Source organism: Oncorhynchus masou, chromosome 5, assembly GCF_036934945.1.
Source record: "Oncorhynchus masou masou isolate Uvic2021 chromosome 5, UVic_Omas_1.1, whole genome shotgun sequence".
NCBI lineage: Eukaryota > Metazoa > Chordata > Actinopteri > Salmoniformes > Salmonidae > Oncorhynchus > Oncorhynchus masou.
In genome coordinates this window covers 75,277,993-75,299,096 of record NC_088216.1, presented here as the reverse complement: position 1 = coordinate 75,299,096, position 21,104 = coordinate 75,277,993, and the positions used below count along the sequence as shown (strand labels likewise).

The following is a 21,104-nucleotide window of genomic DNA, read 5'->3' as shown; positions in this document are numbered from 1 at the left end:
TGAAAGCGCAACCACTGCTTTCAATCAGGGCAAGGTGTCTGGTAACATGACTGAATACAAACAATGCAGCTATTCCCTCCGTAAGGCTATCAAACAAGCTAAGCGTCAGTACAGAGACAAAGTAGAATCCCAATTCAACGGCTCAGACACAAGAGGCATGTGGCAGGGTCTACAGTCAATCACGGACTACAGGAAGAAATCCAGCCCAGTCACGGACCAGGATGTCTTGCTCCCAGGCAGACTAAATAACTTTTTTGCCCGCTTTGAGGACAATATAGTGCCACTGACACTGCCTGCAACGGAAAAATGCGGTCTCTCCTTCACTGCAGCCGAGGTGAGTAAAACATTTAAACGTGTTAACCCTCGCCAGGCTGCAGGACCAGACGGCATCCCCAGCCGCGCCCTCAGAGCATGCGCAGACCAGCTGGCTGGTGTGCTTACGGACATATTCAATCAATCCCTATACCAGTCTGCTGTTCCCACATGCTTCAAGAGGGCCACCATCGTTCCTGTTCCCAAGAAAGCTAAGGTAACTGAGCTAAACGACTACCGCCCGTAGCACTCACTTCCGTCATCATGAAGTGCTTTGAGAGACTAGTCAAGGACCATATCACCTCCACCCTACCTGACACCCTAGACCCACTCCAATTTGCTTACCGCTCAAATAGGTCCACAGACGATGCAATCTCAACCACACTGCACACTGCCCTAACCCATCTGGACAAGAGGAATACCTATGTGAGAATGCTGTTCATCGACTACAGCTCGGCATTCAACACCATAGTACCCTCCAAGCTCGTCATCAAGCTCGAGACCCTGGGTCTCGAACCCGCCCTGTGCAACTGGGTACTGGACTTCCTGACGGGCCGCCCCAGGTGGTGAGGGTAGAACAACATCTCCTCCCCGCTGATCCTCAACACTGGGGCCCCACAAGGGTGCGTTCTGAGCCCTCTCCTGTACTCCCTGTTCTCCCACGACTGCGTGGCCACGCACGCCTCCAACTCAATCATCAAGTTTGCGGACGACACAACAGTGGTAGGCTTGATTACCAACAACGACGAGACGGCCTACAGGGAGGAGGTGAGGGCCCTCGGAGTCTGGTGTCAGGAAAATAACCTCACACTCAACATCAACAAAACTAAGGAGATGATTGTGGACTTCAGGAAACAGCAGAGGGAACACCCCCTATCCACATCGATGGAACAGTAGTGGAGAGAGTAGCAAGTTTTAAGTTCCTCGGCATACACATCACAGACAAACTGAATTGGTCCACTCACACAGACAGCATCGTGAAGAAGGCGCAGCAGCGCCTCTTCAACCTCAGGAGGCTGAAAAAATTCGGCTTGTCACCAAAAGCACTCACAAACTTCTACAGATGCACAATCGAGAGCATCCTGGCGGGCTGTATCACCGCCTGGTACGTCAACTGCTCCGCCCTCAACCGTAAGGCTCTCCAGAGGGTAGTGAGGTCTGCACAACGCATCATCGGGGGCAAACTACCTGCCCTCCAGGACACCTACACCACCCGATGTTACAGGAAGGCCATAAAGATCATCAAGGACATCTACCACCCGAGCCACTGCCTGTTCACCCCGCTATCATCCAGAAGGCGAGGTCAGTACAGGTGCATCAAAGCTGGGACCGAGAGACTGAAAAACAGCTTCTATCTCAAGGCCATCAGACTGTTAAACAGCCACCACTAACATTGAGTGGCTGCTGCCTACACACTGACACTGACTCAACTCCAGCCACTTTAATAATGGGAATTGATGGGAAATGATGTAAATATATCACTAGCCACTTTAAACAATGCTACCTTATATAATGTTACTTACCCTACATTATTCATCTCATATGCAAACGTATATACTGTACTCTATATCATCGACTGCATCCTTATGTAATACATGTATCACTAGCCACTTTAACTATGCCACTTTGTTTACATACTCATCTCACATGTATATACTGTACTCGATACTATCTACTGTATCTGCCTATGCTGCTCTGTACCATCACTCATTCATATATCCTTATGTACATATTCTTTATCCCCTTACACTGTGTATAAGACAGTAGATTAGGAATTGTTAGTTAGATTACTTGTTGGTTATTACTGCATTGTTGGAACTAGAAGCACAAGCATTTCGCTATACTCGCATTAACATCTGCTAACCATGTGTATGTGACAAATAAAATTTGATTTGATTTGATTTGGTGTTTTAGTCATGAACAGGGAGTGCAGGAGGGGACTGAGCACGCACCCCTGAGGGGTCCCCGTGTTGAGGATCAGTGTGTTGCCAACCCTTCCACCTGGGGGCGGCCCATCAGGAAGTCCAGGATCCATTTGCAGAGGAAGGTGTTTAGTCCCAGGTTCCTTAGCTTAGTGATGAGCTTTATGGGCACTATGGTGTTAAACATTGAGCTGTAGTTAATGAACAGCATTCCGATTAGGCAGGTTACCTTCACTTTCTTGGACACAGGAACTATGGTGGTCTGCTTAAAACATGTAAGTATTACAGACTGGGACAGGTTGAAAATGTCAGTGAAGACACTTGCCAGTTGGTCTGCGTATGCTCTGAGTACACGTCCTGGTAATTCGTCTGGCCCCACGGCCTTGTGTATGTTGACCTGTTTAAAGGTCTTACTCACGTCGGCTACGGAGAGCAGGATCACACAGTCACCTGGAACAGCTGATGCTCTCATGCATGCCTCAGTGTTGCTTCCCTCGAAGCGAGCATAGAATTGATTTAGCTCACCTGGTAGGCTCGTGTCACTGGGCAGCTCGCAGCTGTGCTTCCCTCTGTATTCTGTAATAGTTTGCGAGTCTTGCCACATAAGACGAGCATTGGAGCCGGTGTAGTATGATTCAATCTTAGCCCTGTACTGACGCTTTGACGGTTTGATGGTTCGTCGCAGGGCATAGCAGGATTTCTTGTAAGCTTCTGAGTCCCGCACCTTGAAAGTGGCAGCTCTACCCTTTAGCTCAGTGCAAATGTTGCCTGTAATCCCTGGCTTCTGGTTGGGGTATGTACGTACAGTCACTGTGGGGATGATGTCCTCGATGCACTTATTGATAAAGCCAGTGACTGATGTGGTTTACTCCTCAATGCCATCGGAAGAATCTCGGAACATGTTCCAGTCTGTGCTGCAAAACAGTCCTGTAGTTTAGCATCTGCTTCATCTGACATTTTTTTATAGACTGAGTCACTGGTGCTTCCTGCTTTAATTTTTGCTTGTAAGCAGGAATCAGGAGGATAGAGTTGTGGTCGGATTTACCAAATGGAGGGCGAGGGAGAGCTTTGTACGCGTCTCTGTGTGTGGAGCACAGGTGTTCTAGAATTTCTTTCCCTCTGGTTGCACATTTAAGATGTTGATGGAAATTTGGTAGAACTGATTTAGGTTTCCCAGCATTAAAGTCTCCGTCCACTAGGAGCACCGCCTCTGGGTGAGTGGTTTCCTGTTTGCTTATTTCCCTATACAGCTGACTGAGTGTGGTGTTAGTGCCAGCATCTGTCTGTGATGGTAAAAAAACAGCCACTAAAAGTATAGCTGAAAACTCTCTAGGCAAGTAGTGTGGCCTGCAATTTATCACAATATACTCTACCTCAGGGGAGCAAAATCTAGATACTTCCTTAGATTTCGTGCACCAACTGTTGTTTACAAATATGCATAGACCGCCCCCCCTCGTCTTACCGGAGTGTGTTGTTCTATCTTGCCGGTGCAGCGTATATATCCCGCTAGCTGAATATCCATGTCGTTATTCAGCCACGATTCTGTGAAACATAGGATATTACAGGATATTTCATGTGGGCATTCCTGCATCTGCTGGAACGCCCCCCTCCCCCCTCGAACATTCCTTTGGTTCCTGTGTGGTGATACTGATGGTTTGCCGGGACTGATGGCAACTGTAACATTTTTGCTAAGACTAATCCAGCTAAATCAAATCAAATCAAATTTTATTTGTCACATACACATGGTTAGCAGATGTTAATGCGAGTGTAGCGAAATGCTTGTGCTTCTAGTTCCGACAATGCAGTAATAACCAACAAGTAATCTAACTAACAATTCCAAAACTACTGTCTTATACACACAAGTGTAAGGGGATAAAGAATATGTACATAAAGATATATGAATGAGTGATGGTACAGAGCAGCATAGGCAAGATACAGTAGATGGTATCGAGTACAGTATATACATATGAGATGAGTATGTAAACAAAGTGGCATAGTTAAAGTGGCTAGTGATACATGTATTACATAAAGATGCAGTAGATGATATATAGAATACAGTATATACGTATACATATGAGATGAATAATGTAGGGTATGTAAACATTATATTAGGTAGCATTGTTTAAAGTGGCTAGTGATATATTTTACATCATACAGACAGAAGTGACTTCACGTACCAGGTTAGAAAAACTAACGCAGTAGGTTAGGAGAATTAACATCGCAGGTTAGAAGAATGAGGTTAATGTTAGGAAAAAAGCTAGAATGGTCCAGTTGTCAACAACTGTTATTCCCGACACAACAACTGGATGGAGATGTGGAGGAAGTAAGCAGAAAAACCGCTGGTGGATGTTTTGTTTGAAATTGTTGGCGCATCGAGTGGAGATAAGAGTGAGGATTGGACTGCAATGATGAACAAGAAGGAACATAAGAGAAGTAAAGTGGTCATGGAATCTGGCAAACGCCAAGCCTTGCTATTACTTTTTTTGTTGTTGCAGTGAGGGTTTTAGACCGATGGCAATATCAGGGAGACCCATTTGATGTCCCAATGAATATCATAGATATGTTGGATAAGGTTGCGCCAGTGAAGATAACAAGAAGTGGGCTTATTTATTTATTTATTTATTGTGTTTCCGAGGAGCAGAGGGAGAGTGCAGTGCAACCAAAAAAGGATATCGGATTAGAATGTGTTGCGTGTGGATCTGCGTAGCAAAGCGCCTATTGTCACGTTCTGACCTTTATTTCCTTTGTTTTGTCTTTATTTAGTATGGTCAGGGCATGAGTTGGGGTGGGCAGTCTATGTTGGGGTGGGCAGTCTATGTTTGTTTTTCTATGTTTGGTTTCTGTTTCGGCCTAGTATGGTTCTCAATCAGAGGCAGATGTCGTTAGTTGTCTCTGATTGAGAATCATACTTCGGTAGTCTGGGTTTCACTGTTGGTTTGTGGGTGTTTGTTTCCGTGTGTGTGTTTGTCGCCACACGGTACTGTTTCGGTTTTTGTAGACTTCACGTTATCGTTTATTGTTTTTGATTGAGTGTTCATTTTGTCTTTAATAAAATATCGTCATGAACACGTACCCGCTGCATCGTGGTCCGAAGAGGAGATCTGCCGTTACAGAAACACCCACCAACCAAGGACCAAGCAGAGTGGTAACAGGCAGCAGCAGCAGCGGCAAAGTACACAGGACTCCTGGACATGGGAGGAGATTCTGGACGGCAAAGGACCCTGGACTCAGCCAGGGAAATATCGCCGTCCCAAAGCAGAGCTGGAGGCAGCAAAAGCAGAGAGGCGCCGGTATGAGGAAGCAGCCCCAAAAATGTCTTGGGGGGTGGCACACGGGGAGTGTGGCGAGTTCAGGTAGGAGACCTGCGCCAACTTCCCACGCTTAACAGAGAGCGAGAGGGACCGGGCAGGCACCGTGTTATGCGGTGGAGCGCACGGTGTCCCCGGTGCGAGTGCATAGCCCGGTGCGGTACATTCCAGCTCCTCGTATTGGCCGGGCTAGAGTGGGCATCGAGCCAGGTGCCATGAAGACGGTTTTACGCATCTGGTCTCCAGTGCGTCTCCTCGGGCCAGGCGTATATGGCACCAGCCTTACGCATGGTGTCCCCGGTTCGCCAGCACCGCCCATTGCGGGCTAGTCCACCTCGCCGCACTGGCCTGGCTACCGGGAGCATTCAACCAGGTAAGGTTGGGCAGGCTCGGTGCTCAAGAGCTCCAGTGCGCCTGCACGGTCCAGTCTACCCAGTGCCACCTCCACGCACCAGCCCTCCGGTGGCAGCCCCCCACACCAGGCTGTCTCTCCGTCTTCTGCCTACAGGGTTTCCTGCCTGTCCAGCGCCGCCAGAGTCTCCCGTCTGTCCTGAGCCGCCAGAGTCTCCCGTCTGTCCTGAGCCGCCAGAGTCTCCCTCCTGTCCTGAGCCGCCAGAGTCTCCCGCCTGTCCTGAGCCGCCAGAGTCTCCCGCCTGTCCTGAGCCGCCAGAGTATCCGCCTGTCCTGAGCCGCCAGAGTCTCCCGTCTGTCCTGAGTCGTCAGTCATCCAGGAGCTGCCAGAGTCGTCAGTCATCCGGGAGCTGCCCGAGCCGTCAGCCAGCCGGGAGCTGCCAGTGCCGTCAACCAGCCGGGAGCTGCCAGAACCGTTAACCAGCCGGGAGCTGCCGGAGCCGTCAGCCAGCTGGCAGCTGCCGGAGCCGCCCTTCACTCCGGAGCTGCCGGAGTTTCCCACCTGTCCGGAGCTGCCGGAGTCTCCCGCCTGTCTGGCGCTGCCGGAGTCTCCCGCCTGTCTGGCGCTGCCGGAGTCTCCCGCCTGTCCGGCACTGCCTGAGTCTCCCGTCCATTCGGGACCCGTGGCGTGGGTCCCCAGTCCAAGATCGGCGGCGAGGGTCGCCGCTCTAAAGAGGCCACGAAGGTGGGCTAAGAGGCGCACCAGAACTATGGTGAAGTGGGGTCCACGTCTCGCTTCAGAGCCGCCACCGCGGACAGATGCCCACGTTCTGACCTTGATTTCCTTTGTTTTGTCTTTATTTAGTATGGTCAGGACATGAGTTGGGGTGCGCAATCTATGATTGTTTTTCTGTTTGGTTTCTGTTTCGGCCTAGTATGGTTCTCAATCAGAGGCAGGTGTCGTTAGTTGTCTCTGATTGAGAATCATACTTAGGTAGCCTGGGTTTCACTGTTGGTTTGTGGGTGTTTGTTTCCGTGTGTGTGTTTGTCGCCACACGGTACTGTTTCGGTTTTTGTAGATTTCACGTTATCGTTTATTGTTTTTGTTCGAGTGTTCATTTTGTGTTAATTTTGTTCATATCGTCATGAACACTTACCACACTGCATCTTAGTCCGATCCTTACTCCTCTTCAGACGAAGAGGAGATCTGCCGTTATGCCTATCAACGTGGTTGTCTTTGGAGTTGCGCTGAGTGTAAAGGATGGAACTGAAGAAGTATGATGAACAAAAATATAAACGCAACATGTAAAGTGCTGATCCCATGTTTCATGAGCACAAAAAGCTTATTTCTCTCAAATTTTGTGCAGAAATTTGTTTGCATCTCTGTTCGCCAGCATTTTATAATTTGTCAAGACAATCCATCCACTTGACAGGTGTGGCATATCAAGAAGATGATTAAACAGCATGATCATTACACAGGTGCACCTTGTGCTAGGGACAATAAAAGGCCACTCTAAAGTGTGCAGTTTTGTCACGGTGCCAAAGATGTCTCAAGTTTTGAGGGAGCGTGCAATTCGCATGCTGACTGCATGAATGTCCACCAGAGCCGCCTCCAACGCCATTTTAGGGAATTTGTCAGTACATCCAACCGGTCTCACAACTGCAGACTACGTGTAGCCATGCCAGCCCAGGACCTCCACATCCGGCTTCTTCACCTGAGGGATCATCTGAGACCAGCCACTTGGAAGGCTGATGAAGCTGTGGGTTTGCACAACCAAAGAATTTCTGCACAAACTTTTAGAAACCGTCTCAGGGAATGTCATCTGTGCGCTCGTCGTCCTCACCAGGGTCTTGACCTTCGATTGCCACTGGCACATTGGATAAGTGTGCTCTTTACGGATCAATCCCGGTTTCAACTGTACCTGTCAGATGGCATCTGCCGCCATTCATCTGCCGCCATCACCTCATGTTTCAGCATGATAATGCACGACACCATGTCTCAAGAATCTGTACACAATTCCTGGAAGATGTCCCAGTTCTTCCATGGCCTGCATACTCACCAGACATGTCACCCATTGAGTATATTTGGGATGCTCTGGATCGACGTGTACGACAGCGTGTTCCAGTTCCCTCCAATATCCAGCAACTTCGCACAGCCATAGAAGAGTAGTGGGACAACATTCCACAGGCCACAATCAACAGCCTGGTCAACGAACGAGATGTGTTGCGCTGTGTGATGCAAATGGTGGTCACACCAGATACTGACTGGTATCCTGATCCACGCCCCTACCTTTAAAAAAAAGATATCTGTGACCAACAGATGCATATCTGTATTCCCAGTCATGTGAAATCCATAGTTTAGGTCCGAATTAATTTATTTAAATTGACTGATTCCTTATATGAACTGTAACTCTTTGAAATTGTTGCATGTTGCGTTTTTATTTATGTTCAGTGTAGCTAGCTAGCTAGCTAGCACACAGTGTCCTTCACTCCCGCCTGTTGAATACCTGCCTTCGCCGCGATTAACAAAACTGCGGGAAAGCAGTGCTCGTCAAGAGGGGGCGAAGGACAGTCTACTAGCTAGCTAGGTAGTTACCGATCCCGCCTGCTGTGTACCAGAGTCCTTGCTAGCTAGCACCCAATGTCCTTTGCTAATACCTGCCGAACACCTGCCCTTCTTCTTCTGTGGGGTTTATCGGCAATTGGCATCCTACATTATAGTTCATTCTATGCAGCCCGGCCTTCCGGCTGTGTACCGGAGTCATAGCTTAAAAATGTACCAATAGAAGTATAAAGACGGGTTCCTTTGTGCCGCAATTGCACCCTTCTCTGCTGACAATGTTCCCCAAACCAACACTCTTAGCAGTGTTTGAAAAAAGCGGATGTTTCAGGTTGAAAATACTGTATCGGTGTAAACCAAACTTCCATTTCCCCTGAAAAACAGAAGTAGGGACTCCCCTTAGGCATCTTTCTACTCCGCTAGGGAAAAACTCTTTTCACGCCACTTTGATACCGAAGTGACTTTTTCATAGCAGGTTAGGAGAATTAATGTAGCAGGTTGGGAGACTGAGGTTAAGGATAGGAAAAGAGTTAGGATTAGCGAAAATGCTATGCTAACCTTTCTTGATATCAAGTAAAAACCTATTAATGCTCGCCAGTGGTCCGTGGCCATTTATTTTGCATCGGGGACAACAGTTGTTGACAACTGTAGCATTGTAGCTAAGCCTAACCCTTTTCCTAACCTTAATCTCAGTCTCATAACCTGCCACACTAATTCACCAAACCTGCCACACTAATTCACCTAACCTGCCACGTTAATTATCCTAACCTGCCTCAATAGTTATCCCAACCTGCTATGTAAACAAGTAATCTGTGTCGAGAGACCCTCAGTCTCATAACACCGGAACTGACCAATAGCAGGTAACAATGGCTGTTCCCTGATAACAGTGATAGGAGACTGAGGATGGGTCAACAACATTGTAGTTACTCTGCAATACTAACCTAATTGACAGAGTGAAAAGACAGAAGCCTGTACAGAATAAAAATATTTCAAAACATGCCTCCTGTTTGCATAAGGCAGTAAAGTAAAACTGCAAAATATGTGGCCAATAAATTAATTCTTTGTCCTGAATACAAAGCGTTGTTTGGGGAAAATCCAACACAACACATCACTAAGTACCACTCTTCTGTAAGCGTTTTCGTCCTCCTCTTCTGATGAAGAGGAGTAGTATGAAGGATCGGAGGACCAAAATGCAGCGTGGTAAGTGTCCATAATGTTTTTAATAGAGACAATAGAACACTCAAACAAAACAATAAACAATGATGTGAATATACAAAACCGAAACAGTACCGTGTGGACCAAACACTCACACAGAAAACAAACACCCACCACCCAAAAGTGAAATCCAGGCTACCTAAGTATGATTCTCAATCAGGGTCAACAATTGACAGCTGCCTCTGATTGAGAACCATACTAGGCCGAACTCAAAAACCAACATAGAATAACAAACAGACTGCCCAACCAACTCACGCTCCGACCATACTAAAACAAAGATATAATAACAGAACTAAGGTCAGAACGTGACATCTTCATATTTTCAAGCATGGTGGTGGCTGCATCATGTTATGGGTATGCTCGTCATCAGCAAGAACTAGGGAGTGCCTGGTTCAGACACTGGGAGACAAGTTCTTCTTTCAGCAGGACAATAACCAAAAAAAAACAAGGCCAAATATACACTGGAGTTGCTTACCAAGGCAACATTGAATGTTCCTGAGTGGCCTAGTTACAGTTTTGACTCAAATCAGCTTGAAAATCTATAGCAAGACTTGAAAATGGCAGCCTAGCAATGATCAACAACCACCTTGACAGAAGTTGAATAATTTTTTAAAGAATAATGTGCAAATATTGTACAATCCAGGTGTGCAAAGCTCTTAGAGACTTAAACAGAAAGACTCACATCTGTAATCTCTGCCAAAAGTGCTTCTATAAAGTATTGACTCAGGGGTGTGAATACTTATGTTAAATTAGATATTTCTGTATTTTATTTTCAATAAATAAAACATTTCTAAAAACATGTTTTCACTTTGTCATTATGGGGTATTGTGTGTAAATGAGTGAGAGAGAAAAATATATTCAATCCATTTTGAATTAAGGCAAAAAAAAAGTGGAATAAGTCAAGGGGCATGAATACTTCCGAAGACACTGTAGATAACATTAGGGTTAGGTTGCTTGCTACCTCGCAAGCTTGCTAGCTAGCTAACTGTCTATGTGTTGTGCCTTATACAGTTACTGTTAGCTAGCTAGAGCTGTCTAGCTAACGTTTGTGATTACATTACCTTCAATAATGCCTGGGTATAAAAGTAATGTTAAACCAGAATAAAAATTCAATGGTCTAGCTAACGTTACCTAGCTAGCTAACTTGCACGATATGGAGGACAGTTTTGAAGTAGGCTAACATTATGTGGTGCATTGAGTTTGTCCTTGAGAAAGTTGTAGGTAAGGAAATTAAAACAAAACATTAGCTGCTAGCTAACCTGTAGGTACACATTTGAATTAAGCCAAATGCAGATTATGTAACATTATAGGCACCAAAGATGTTAACAAAATGATCAGCTAATACATAAACGACATTAAATACAAATGCATTCATTATGGCCCGGGGGATAAGGCTCCACAAGGAGACAACTAGTGACTGGCTATGACTTGGCCTCAATCGAATCCTAGAGCTGACAAGGTAAAAATGTGTCGTTCTGCCCCTGAACAAGGCAGTTAACCCACTGTTCCTAGGCTGTCATTGAAAATAAGAATTTGCTCTTAACTGACTTGCCTAGTTAAATAAAGGTTAAACATTTTACTTAAAAAAAATATATATATCTTTTTTTTAAGTTACTGGCCTGAAAGATGATGCTCTTGTTTAGGTTGAACCTGTTAGTTTTGTGGATTTTGTTGTTACTGTATGTCATTTGAGGATGTGATGCTTCCTGAGTTTGGAGTAGATGTCGGGGATGAGTGTGATGATTCGTGTGTAATGGTGGTTGTCAATGGCAATTTGTGTTTCAGTAATGTGTTGCTTTAACATAAAGATGATGGGGACGGCAAGTAGCTTAGCGGTTAGGGCAAGTAATCAAAAGTTCATTGGTTTGAATCCCCGAGCTGAACAGGGGATACATCTGCTGATGTGCCCTTTAACAAGGCACCTATTAGCGCCTTCATCTGTGGTGTTGGTGGCGACAGTGACCAGGCCAGGCTCATTGGTTTAGGGAGACTCTACTTTCTTGTCCCCAATGGCTGGTGTCATTGCTCTATCGGAGGCCACACGGAAGAAGTCAGTGGAGTCATGGCCAACCACATTGCCTGTTATCCTTGCCTTCACCCCACACCTTGCGAGAGGGCGGCAGAATGCAGCCTGGAACTGCCCTGTGTTTGGGTTGTATTTCCAGCCTCCTGTAAAGACAGATGGTGGTGTCATCCTGAGACAAGACAAGGTAGTTCAAAACATACCAGATCTCACTGCATTGAAGAACAGCTCCAGATGGTCTTGGCTGAATGTATATGTGAGGACATACTTCTGTAGTTGGATTCTTATAGGTGGTTTTGGGTCTGCACTTCATTCAGAAAGAAATAACTAGGTTTTTGTTTCTTCTAACCCCGTCTGATAACAGGACTTCAGAGGAGGCATCAATGGACACATGCTGAGAAACAGATTCAGGTATTGTTGTGCTTTTTAAGTCACGATTTTGTTGTGCATAAAACAATAATATCAGGTCACCCTTTTCCTTTCCTGTTTTAGTTGTTCGAACTGTTTGGGTATGGACCTGGAAAGTATGACATTAAATAGTTTGGTTTGCAGATGCTATCTCTGCAGTACACTGCAACTCCTCCCCAACAGAGCGGCTTGGCAGTTCTATCTTGACGGAAAATGTTATAGTTGGGTATGGAAATCTCCAAATTTTTGGTGGCCTTCCTGAGCCAGGATTCAGACACAATGATGCAAGGACATCAGGGTTAGCAGAGTGTGCTAAAGCAGTGAGTAAAACAAACTTGGGGAGGAGAATGGTGTCGTTCTGATGTTGACATGCATGAAACCAAGGCTTTTTCGATCACAGAAGTCAACAAATGAGGGTGCCTGGGGACATGCAGGGCCTGGGTTTACCTCCACATCACCCTTGCGGAACAGAGTGGAGTAGTAGTATGAGGGTGCGGCTAAAGGCTATCAAAACTGGTCGCCTTTGCTGAGAGCGTTGGGGACAGAGAATAAAAGGAGCAGCTTTCTGGGCATGGTAGAATATATTCAGGGCATAATGCGCAGACAGGGGTATGGTGGGGTACGGGTACAGCGGAGGTAAGCCCAGGCACTGGGTGATGATGAGAGAGGTTGTATCTCTGGACATGCTGGTTGTAATGGGTGAGGTCACCGCATGTGGGGAGGTGGGACAAAGGAGGTATCAGGGGTATGAAGAGTGGAACTAGGGGCTCCATTGTAAACTAAAACAATAACTAACCTGAACAACAGTATACACGGCATATTGACATTTGAGAGAGACTTACAGAGAGACATACAGTAATCACAGGTGTTGAATTGGGAGAGCTAGCTAAAACAGTAGCTAAAACAGTAGGTGAGACAACAACAGCTAATCAGCTAGCACAACAACAGCAGGTAAAATGGCGTTGACTAAGCAGGGAGGGTCGGATTAACTACACACAGAGCCTGAGTGCGGCTGGGGCCGACAGATAAAACATAAACAAGCAGAATGGAGTACCGTGATTAATGGACACGGTATGTATTGATCACATTTTTACTAATACTGTAGAACTTTGTTCTAAAGCTGTATCCATAGCCATTGGATGCAGTGATCACAATATAGTGGCTATATCCAGGAAAGACAAAGTTCCAACAGCTGGGCCTAAAATATTTTGCTGTGACTCTTATGTGGATGATGTTAGAAATATTTGTTGGTCTGATGTGTCTGCACTTGATGAATTTATGAAATTGATTCTTCCAATTATTGATCAACAGGCACCTGTTAAGAAACTGACTGTTAGAACTGTTAAGGCTCCATGGATTGATGAAAGCTCTGGGCCTACTGGGATAGGAAACTGGGGACCTGGCTTATCAGGAAATGGTGAAGCCACAAGGGAATCAGGGAACTCAGGGCTAAGATACTCTGGACCTACTGCGGCTATGGACTGAGGACCTAGTAGGGCAGAAGTTGAGGTGTCTCTTACGACAGGACACTGAACACGTCAGTCAGCAGGGTCCCCCACTGGGACGTCAGGAGGGTTCCCCATGGGGACATCAGGAGGGTTCCCCATGGGGAAGTCATGTGTCTGCACTTGATGGAAATTGATTCCCCATGGGGACCTGTTAAGAAACTGACTGTTAGAACTGTTAAGGCTCCATGGATTCCCCATGGGGGGACCTGGCTTATCAGGAAATGGGTTCCCCATGGGGACATCAGGAGGGTTCCCCATGGGGAAGTCCCCCACTGGAGGGTTCCCCATGGGGAAGGGTTCCCCATGGGGACGGGTTCCCCATGGGGACGGTTCCCCATGGGGACGTCAGGAGGGTTCCCCATGGGGACGTCAGGAGGGTTCCCCATGGGGACATCATAAGGGTCTCCCAAGTCTGGAACGAGCAGGAAACAGTTTGGAGGGGCTAGCAAGAATACCAGGGCTGAGACCGGCAGGTTTCACCAGGCAGGGACTGGCAGGGCTCCCGCATTATGGATCAACTGACATCCAGAGGTGTCAGCTGGAGTAGGAGTAGGATTCTCCCTCAAGGTGAATAGGCAGGGTGGTAAGGATAAATATTGGGTCCAGAACAGGGGTTCGGCAGAACCTCAGTCACTGGAGATGGCACAACTGTGGCAACCAGTTGAGACTCAGGAGCTGGTTGAAGCACAGCTGTGGGAGTGGTAAGCTGAGAACTGTGAGAACTGACAATAACTATGTGGTCATTTAGATTAATGCACAATTAAACATTAAACAGGGATTCAGTCCACAGGAGGAAAAGTTCAGCAGGAGGGCAGTGCACGTGTGCACAAACTCAATTCGACCTTGCACTCCTTCTAAAAAACAAGTCTATAGAACTTAGTGCGCTGTGTTCATAACTTATTCTAGTTTTGGAAACAGAAACATTTATTGAGATCAGATGTTTCAACGATAAGAACATTAGCAGAATGTCGGCCCTGTTTCATCCTCTCCCACGACATGCGACTGGACTTTCTCTCACTACCATATTTGGTTGTTCCAAACGGATGCTTTAGCTTTATAGCCTCTGCGACGTGTCTGGCTTAACCCTTCTGTCTGTAGTCTAACGGTCATATTTTTTATTTAATTTAATCTTCAATTTATGTTGAAGTGCAACTATTCTGCAGCAAAATTTGCCATCAAACTGCAAATTTCATGAACAAGCCCCTTTAGCTTGGAATCTATATTATGTTCACAACTTCTCCCCACACAAAACACTTATGTGGAACAAAGATGTTGTTAAAAACAAGTATTTATTCTTCCCTAAATTATTTAAAATAAATATATTTGTGCTTGATTTATTTGATAAAGAAGGAACTATACTCTCTTATAGAAAGTTATTCTAAACATATAACTTCCCAATACATTATAAAAATGTAATTCTATTGGGAAAGCAATACCTTCAGACTTAAAATCTAATTTGTGTTTTGGAGAACATGTGAAGATAGATTCACAATTTATGTTAGAAGGTTGCCCTCTGCTGGATAAGAAATGTAACAATACATTCTTAAGATCTCTTTCACTCCATGAACAAGATCTCCCTTAGAGGGAAATTCTTCTGGAATGCATATATTACTGAAAGATATTACACAAATGTTTTATATCAAATAAAGTAAAATAAATTAACTTTAAAAACCATGCACAAAATACACCCCTTGCAATATCTTGTTGTCTAAATTCATGGACTTAAGAGGACATATGCCTTTTCTGGAATAAATAAGGGGAAGCTATTATACACTTTTTTTAAGTGTGACTCTGAGAAGTTATTTTGGAGTGAGTTAAGTGATTACATTTAGAATTGAATTAATAAAGACCCAATTATTTACAATTAAAGATGCAATATGATATTTTCTAAACGAAAACAAAACTACTGAATTAGTCGTTAATTTCTTCATTCTCTCTGGTAAATTATATATACACAAAAACAAATATTTGAAATCTGTCCCCAAATGCAATATGTTTTTTTTTTAACATGAAATCCAATATTTAATTAAATCTTTAGAATTTGCCAATAACAAAATATAAAATATAAATGTCGTTTATGTTTTTTGTTGTTATTGTATTCTAATTTGAAAATACAAATAATTAGAAGTCTAATGGTCGTCTCTCGCCAAACTGCAGGGGCACAAGTTAGTTGAGGTAATATGGGGCCAATGCAAAGAGTCTGGGTAGCCATTTGATTAGCTGTTCGGGAGTCTTATGGCTTGGGGTTAGAAGCTGTTAAGGAGCCTTTTGGACTTCGACTTGGTGCTTCGGTACCGCTTGCCGTGCGGTAGCACAGAGAACAGTCTATGACTAGGGTGGCTGGAGTCTTTGACCATTTTTAGGACCGTCCTCTGACACCGTCTGGTATAGAGGTCCTGGATGGCAGAAAGCTTGACCCCTGTGATGTACTCGGCCATATGCACTACCTTCTGTTGCTCCTTGCGGTTGGAGGCAGTTGCCGTACCAGGCAGTGATACAACCAGTCAATGCTCTCAACGGTGCAGCTGTATAACTTTTTGAAGATCTGAGGACACACTCCAAATCTTTTCAGTCTTCCTCCCTCTCTCTCTTAGACCTCATCTGCCTCTGTTTTCCCCATATTTCAAGTATATGTCTCCGAATGAATATGCTGCACGTCTCATGACATACATCTTGTTCTTGCATTCTCAAGGGACACCATTTAACCGGCGGTCACAATCAAAGTACAATCAGCACAAACCGTTCGGCAGACATTGACTCGAATCTAGGTTGTGCCTTTAGATTTCTAGAAAATTAACAGCTAAGGAAGAATCGTTCACTTCTCTCATTGCCTTCTCAAACCCAGCCTAGTCTGCTTGGTCTGTTTCGTAAGCCTTCCCGGAAGTCTTGCAACGTTGTGCCTCTGTGTTTAGAAACTCTGTCTACTGTCTTTGACGTTAGTGCTGCTGTGCTAGCGGAACTAATCTTTGTCTTTCAGCTGAGCGCGTGGAAGTTTGCGCGATTCCATTCGTTTATATGGGGTACAACATTTATCTCCAGTAGTAGCCAATATTTTTCCTCCGTCTGTGTACTTGTATGTACGTAATCATTTATGCGTTTTAAATTTTAACTCAAGCAAATAACATGTGTATGTGAATCCGCAACCACAGATTGAACGAAGAGTTTTGATGTGTCAGTGTGACACCCATAGTTCGCGCAGGTGGAGGCGTTGGTTTGTTTCTATTGCTGTGTTTCATTCCTTTCTGAAGGAGAGTGAGATCGACTGAGCAGCAGTGGATGTCAGTTTGGGTGCCGTGAATGCTTGTGAGTGAGGCTGTCTGAAATTGTTAATTTGATCTGGTGCGGTTTTCTTTTATTATTTTGGAAAATATCAGACAGGGTTGCGTTTAAAGCAAAATGATTTAAAGTAACATTTTGAGATTTGCTATGGTAAGTTGATCTCCTTCTCTTTCTTATGGAGAAGGCAGATAGCTATGTTTAAGTCCAGCTGGCCAGCAAGGCAACTAACGTTAGCTAGCTATCGAATTAGACAGCTAACGTTGTCAGTTTTGCAATTGAAAATATTAGCTGACAAGCGAAACGAAATTCAGAAATAGCCAGGTAACAAACGTGAGTTAAATAAGTTGTATGGCAAATGAAGGGAGCTTGTTATCTCACTTATTTTTATTTATTTTTTATAGACATGTCGATTCTTAGCCGGGGGTCATTATTGGACATATAAGTTAGCTCCCCTACTAAGCGTAGCTAGCTAACGTGCTAGCTTATGACATTAATTCGGCCAGTGTCCAAAGGAGGACAGGTCCAAATACTGCAGTTGCTGTGTTGAGCGACTCCATCGTCGTAGAAGACAATGAGAATGTAACCATGCTGTTAAAAAAACATAGCTCAATCTTTTTGCTTTACCACGTATGCGATTCAAAAGCCATAGAATTGACAGTGGTTCAAATTTCCTAGCTAACAAGTGGTAAAATCATAACTTCCAGCGACCACAGCTTATCCTTGCTGGCTGTTGCTCACCAAGAGATGAATGCCAAAGATGTCTGGTTTACTACTTAAACCCTTTATCAGATTTACTTTGATGTATATATTTTTGCATAACGTTACACACGTATGAATTGCTGCTGTCTGTGTATTAGATTGCTCCACAGTGGCTATGTCTGTGTTTTGTCATTGCAGAAAGATCAAAGAATAGTGGCCAAGATTCTGAAGTGGGTGTCATTGAACTGACAGTCAAGAACCAAACCCTGATGTGATCTCTCAGTCCAGAACACTGTATTGAAAAATATAACCAGGTGCATTCTGCTCCCAAGCAGTGTGCAGTCAGATGCATCTCAACCTCTATGCTTGCAAATGGCTTGCTGTCTGAAGGACGAGCTTTTGTGTTCCATTTGCCTGAGTATCTATCAGGACCCTGTCAGTTTTGGCTGTGAGCACTATTTCTGCCGTAAATGTATAACTGAGCACTGGAGCAGGCAGGAGCCCCACGGTGCCCGAGACTGTCCTGAGTGTAGGAGGACCTTTGCAGACCCTCTTCTCTCCCCAAGCCTCAAGTTGTCCAACATCGTGGAGCGCTACTCAGCCTTCCCGCTGGACGCCATCCTCAACGCGCAGAGGAGCTCCTATCCGTGCAAGGACCATGAGAAGGTCAAGCTGTTCTGCCTCAGCGACAAGAGCCTGGTATGCTTCTTCTGTGATGAGCCAGCCTTACACGAGCAACACCAGGTCACCACTATTGACGAGGCCTACGAGGAGATACAGGTCAGTTCCACTGGAAGTCCTTTCTCCTCGTCTAGTACCCTGGGGTGTCCAGAATTCTAAGTGTTAGTCATAGCCAGGGCTCAGGAGTTGAATTAGGGGGGAATGAAAGCCTTTTGTAACTGAGCTTTTATTTTTTTAATTTCTCCTTTATTTAACCAGGTAGGCTAGTTGAGAACAAGTTCTCATTTACAACTGCTACCTGGCCAAGATAAAGCAAAGCAGTGCGACACAAACAACACAGAGTTACACATGGAATAAACAAACATACAGTCAATAATACAATAGAGAAAGTCTATATACAGTGTGTGCAAATGAGGTAGGATAAGGGGGGTGAGGCAATAAATAGGCCATAGTGGCGAAATTATTACAGTATGGCAAATGAAACACTGGGGTGATAGATGTGCATTAGATGAGTGTGCAAGTAGCGGTACTGGGGTGCAAAGGAGCAAAATAAATAACAATATTGTGTTGAGGTTCGTTCCCGTCATTTGCATCAGAGAACTGGAAGGAAAGGCGGCCGAAGGAGGAATTGGCTTTGGGGGTGACCAGTGAAATATACCTGCTAGAGCGCGTGCTGCGGGTGGGTGCTGCTATGGTGACCAGTGAGCTGAGATAAGACGGGGCTTTACCTAGCAACGACTTATAGATGACCTGGAGCCAGTGGGTTTGGCAACGGATATGAAGCGAGGGCCAGCCAACGAGAGCATACATGTCGCATCGGTGGGTCGTATATGGGGCTTTGGTGACAAAACGGATGGACTGCATCCAATTTGCTGAGTAGCGTGTTGGAGGCTATTTTGTAAATGACATCGCCGAAGTCAAGGATCAGTAGGATGGTCAGTTAACAACCTGACTATTGATCTCTGTGCCCTTTTCTGAGAGGGGAACTTGTTGATGTATTGTCCTTGATGTTTACCTCAAAAGATTAACAACACCAGAGGAACGCTATTGTCAGTCAAGACAATTGGTTTACTATAATATAGGTTAAACAAACGTCTTCTGCCAAGGGCTGGAGGACCAACCGTTGATTTGCAAATGAACACACCATCTTTGCCCCTCTGGCAGAGTAAACAGGTTGAATAAGCACATATCAGATTTTTATATGTGGTGGTTTATTTTCTATCAATGTTGTTTCGGGCATTATGAAATCCCATCAAGCTGTTTCCCCCACCCTTATGGGCTCACTTTCCATGACATTTCCATCACTACAATTGTCCTTCATTTGGGCTCACAAAGAATAACGATTCAGCTGATTTAGTTACATCATGGCATTACACATGTAGTCTAAAATAATGAATAGCATCTCTGTATAGACTAATGCTAGAGTATGTAGAGCAACAATCCAATTCAATATATTTCCCTTTGATATTCCCAATATTACCACAAACTCAGTCAATGAATATCGTTAGCCTTTTCTTCCGTACTTTGATTAGTCCCACAGAGACACAATCCCATAACTCAGGCATTGTAGCTAATCCTGTTCTCTTCTCTTTGCACTCCATTGTTACAGTATGTATAACAGTCCAATCCCATTTGTTTTGTGTATTATACCCTTGAATCCGTCAACACTCAAGGCAACTATAGACGCACTCTCTGTCCCAAGCCACTGTTGGACCAGAGCCGAGCTGTGATACTGGAGCACATGATTAACACTGTAGGTTGGCCAACACCAGGGAGGGAGCTCTGAAAAAGGACCAGACTTGTGCCGTTTGAAATGATTTCTTCAATCCCTCTTCTGTCCAACAGGCATTAGGCTAGGCTGTCTGTGGGATGGCTGCAGGCTCTGAATGTTCCTTATGTTATCCCCTCATTGCATACTAAACTTATTTTTTTCCTTGACTCAGGAGGAGAGAGAACCTCTCTTTTAAAGTACCTGACAATCAAAGGCTAGGTAGGCTATTTCACATGTCCTTCTCTCTAGTTCAATTGGGTCTACTTGCTGCTGAGCTGTAGGAGCCTTGAAACTGTCCATCTTGGTGCATCTAGGCTGCCTTGGAGCATTCAAAAGGTCAGGGCAGTGTAATCTCAATAGATAATTCATTAGTACAACATGCTGTTCTTCTTGGACAGTTTCTCTCTCTCTCCTTGGAGCCTTTTCCAATGGGATCTGTGACATTTCGTATTAACTTTACAGCAGGAGGGTAAAAAGCTGCCCCGATCTACAGGACCCCGAGAGAAGATACAGAAACAAACATGTCTCTTATAAGTGTGACTTCAAATACGAGTCATTGTATTTTCTGAGAGTCGTCATTTTTCAAGTAATTTCTTGTTTAGCTCAGTGAAATGACGGGAACAGAAATGTTGCTCTTTGAGGATGTTATTGGCCAACATTTTGGGTCTTTCAGTTCCATCAAAATAAATGTTAAATGCTTTTAGCATTCAATGACCAGATGGGCGGTTTAAAGAAACGTACTGTGCAAAGATTTTGCCTTTGGGTAGAAGTTCCCTTTGAACAGCGTGCCCTGGTAATGCTGAGTTAACCTCTCTATGGTACGTGGGAGCGTCCCACCTGTCAACAGCCAGTGAAACTGCAGGGCGCCAAATTCAAAACAACAGAAATATCATAATTAAAATTCCTTAAACATAGAGGTATTTTACACCATTTTAAATATAAAATTCTCGTTAATCCAACCACAGTGTTCAATTTCAAAAAGGCTTTTCGGTAAAAGCAGAACATATCATTATGTTAGATCAGCAACGAGTCACAGAAAGCATTCAGCCATTTTCCAACCAAAGAGA

The 21,104-nt window shown here is 44.8% G+C and overlaps 1 protein-coding gene across 5 annotated transcripts in view; it reads left to right on the top strand.

Annotated features, from left to right (window-relative positions):
- The first annotated feature begins 16,542 nt into the window (after window positions 1-16,542).
- Window positions 16,543-21,104, top strand: part of LOC135540247 (E3 ubiquitin-protein ligase TRIM62-like) — a 44,625-nt gene continuing 40,063 nt past the window's right edge. For 2 of the 5 annotated variants that reach the window (XM_064966789.1, XM_064966785.1), the window contains exons 1-2: window positions 16,549-17,036; window positions 17,784-18,365. In XM_064966789.1, coding sequence (XP_064822861.1) covers window positions 17,958-18,365 — 408 coding nt within the window. In that variant the 5' untranslated portion in view covers window positions 16,549-17,036; window positions 17,784-17,957. Of the gene's footprint in view, window positions 17,037-17,783; window positions 18,366-21,104 lie in introns of all 5 variants that reach the window. The other 3 variants (XM_064966788.1, XM_064966787.1, XM_064966786.1) reach the window with 3 other exon arrangements.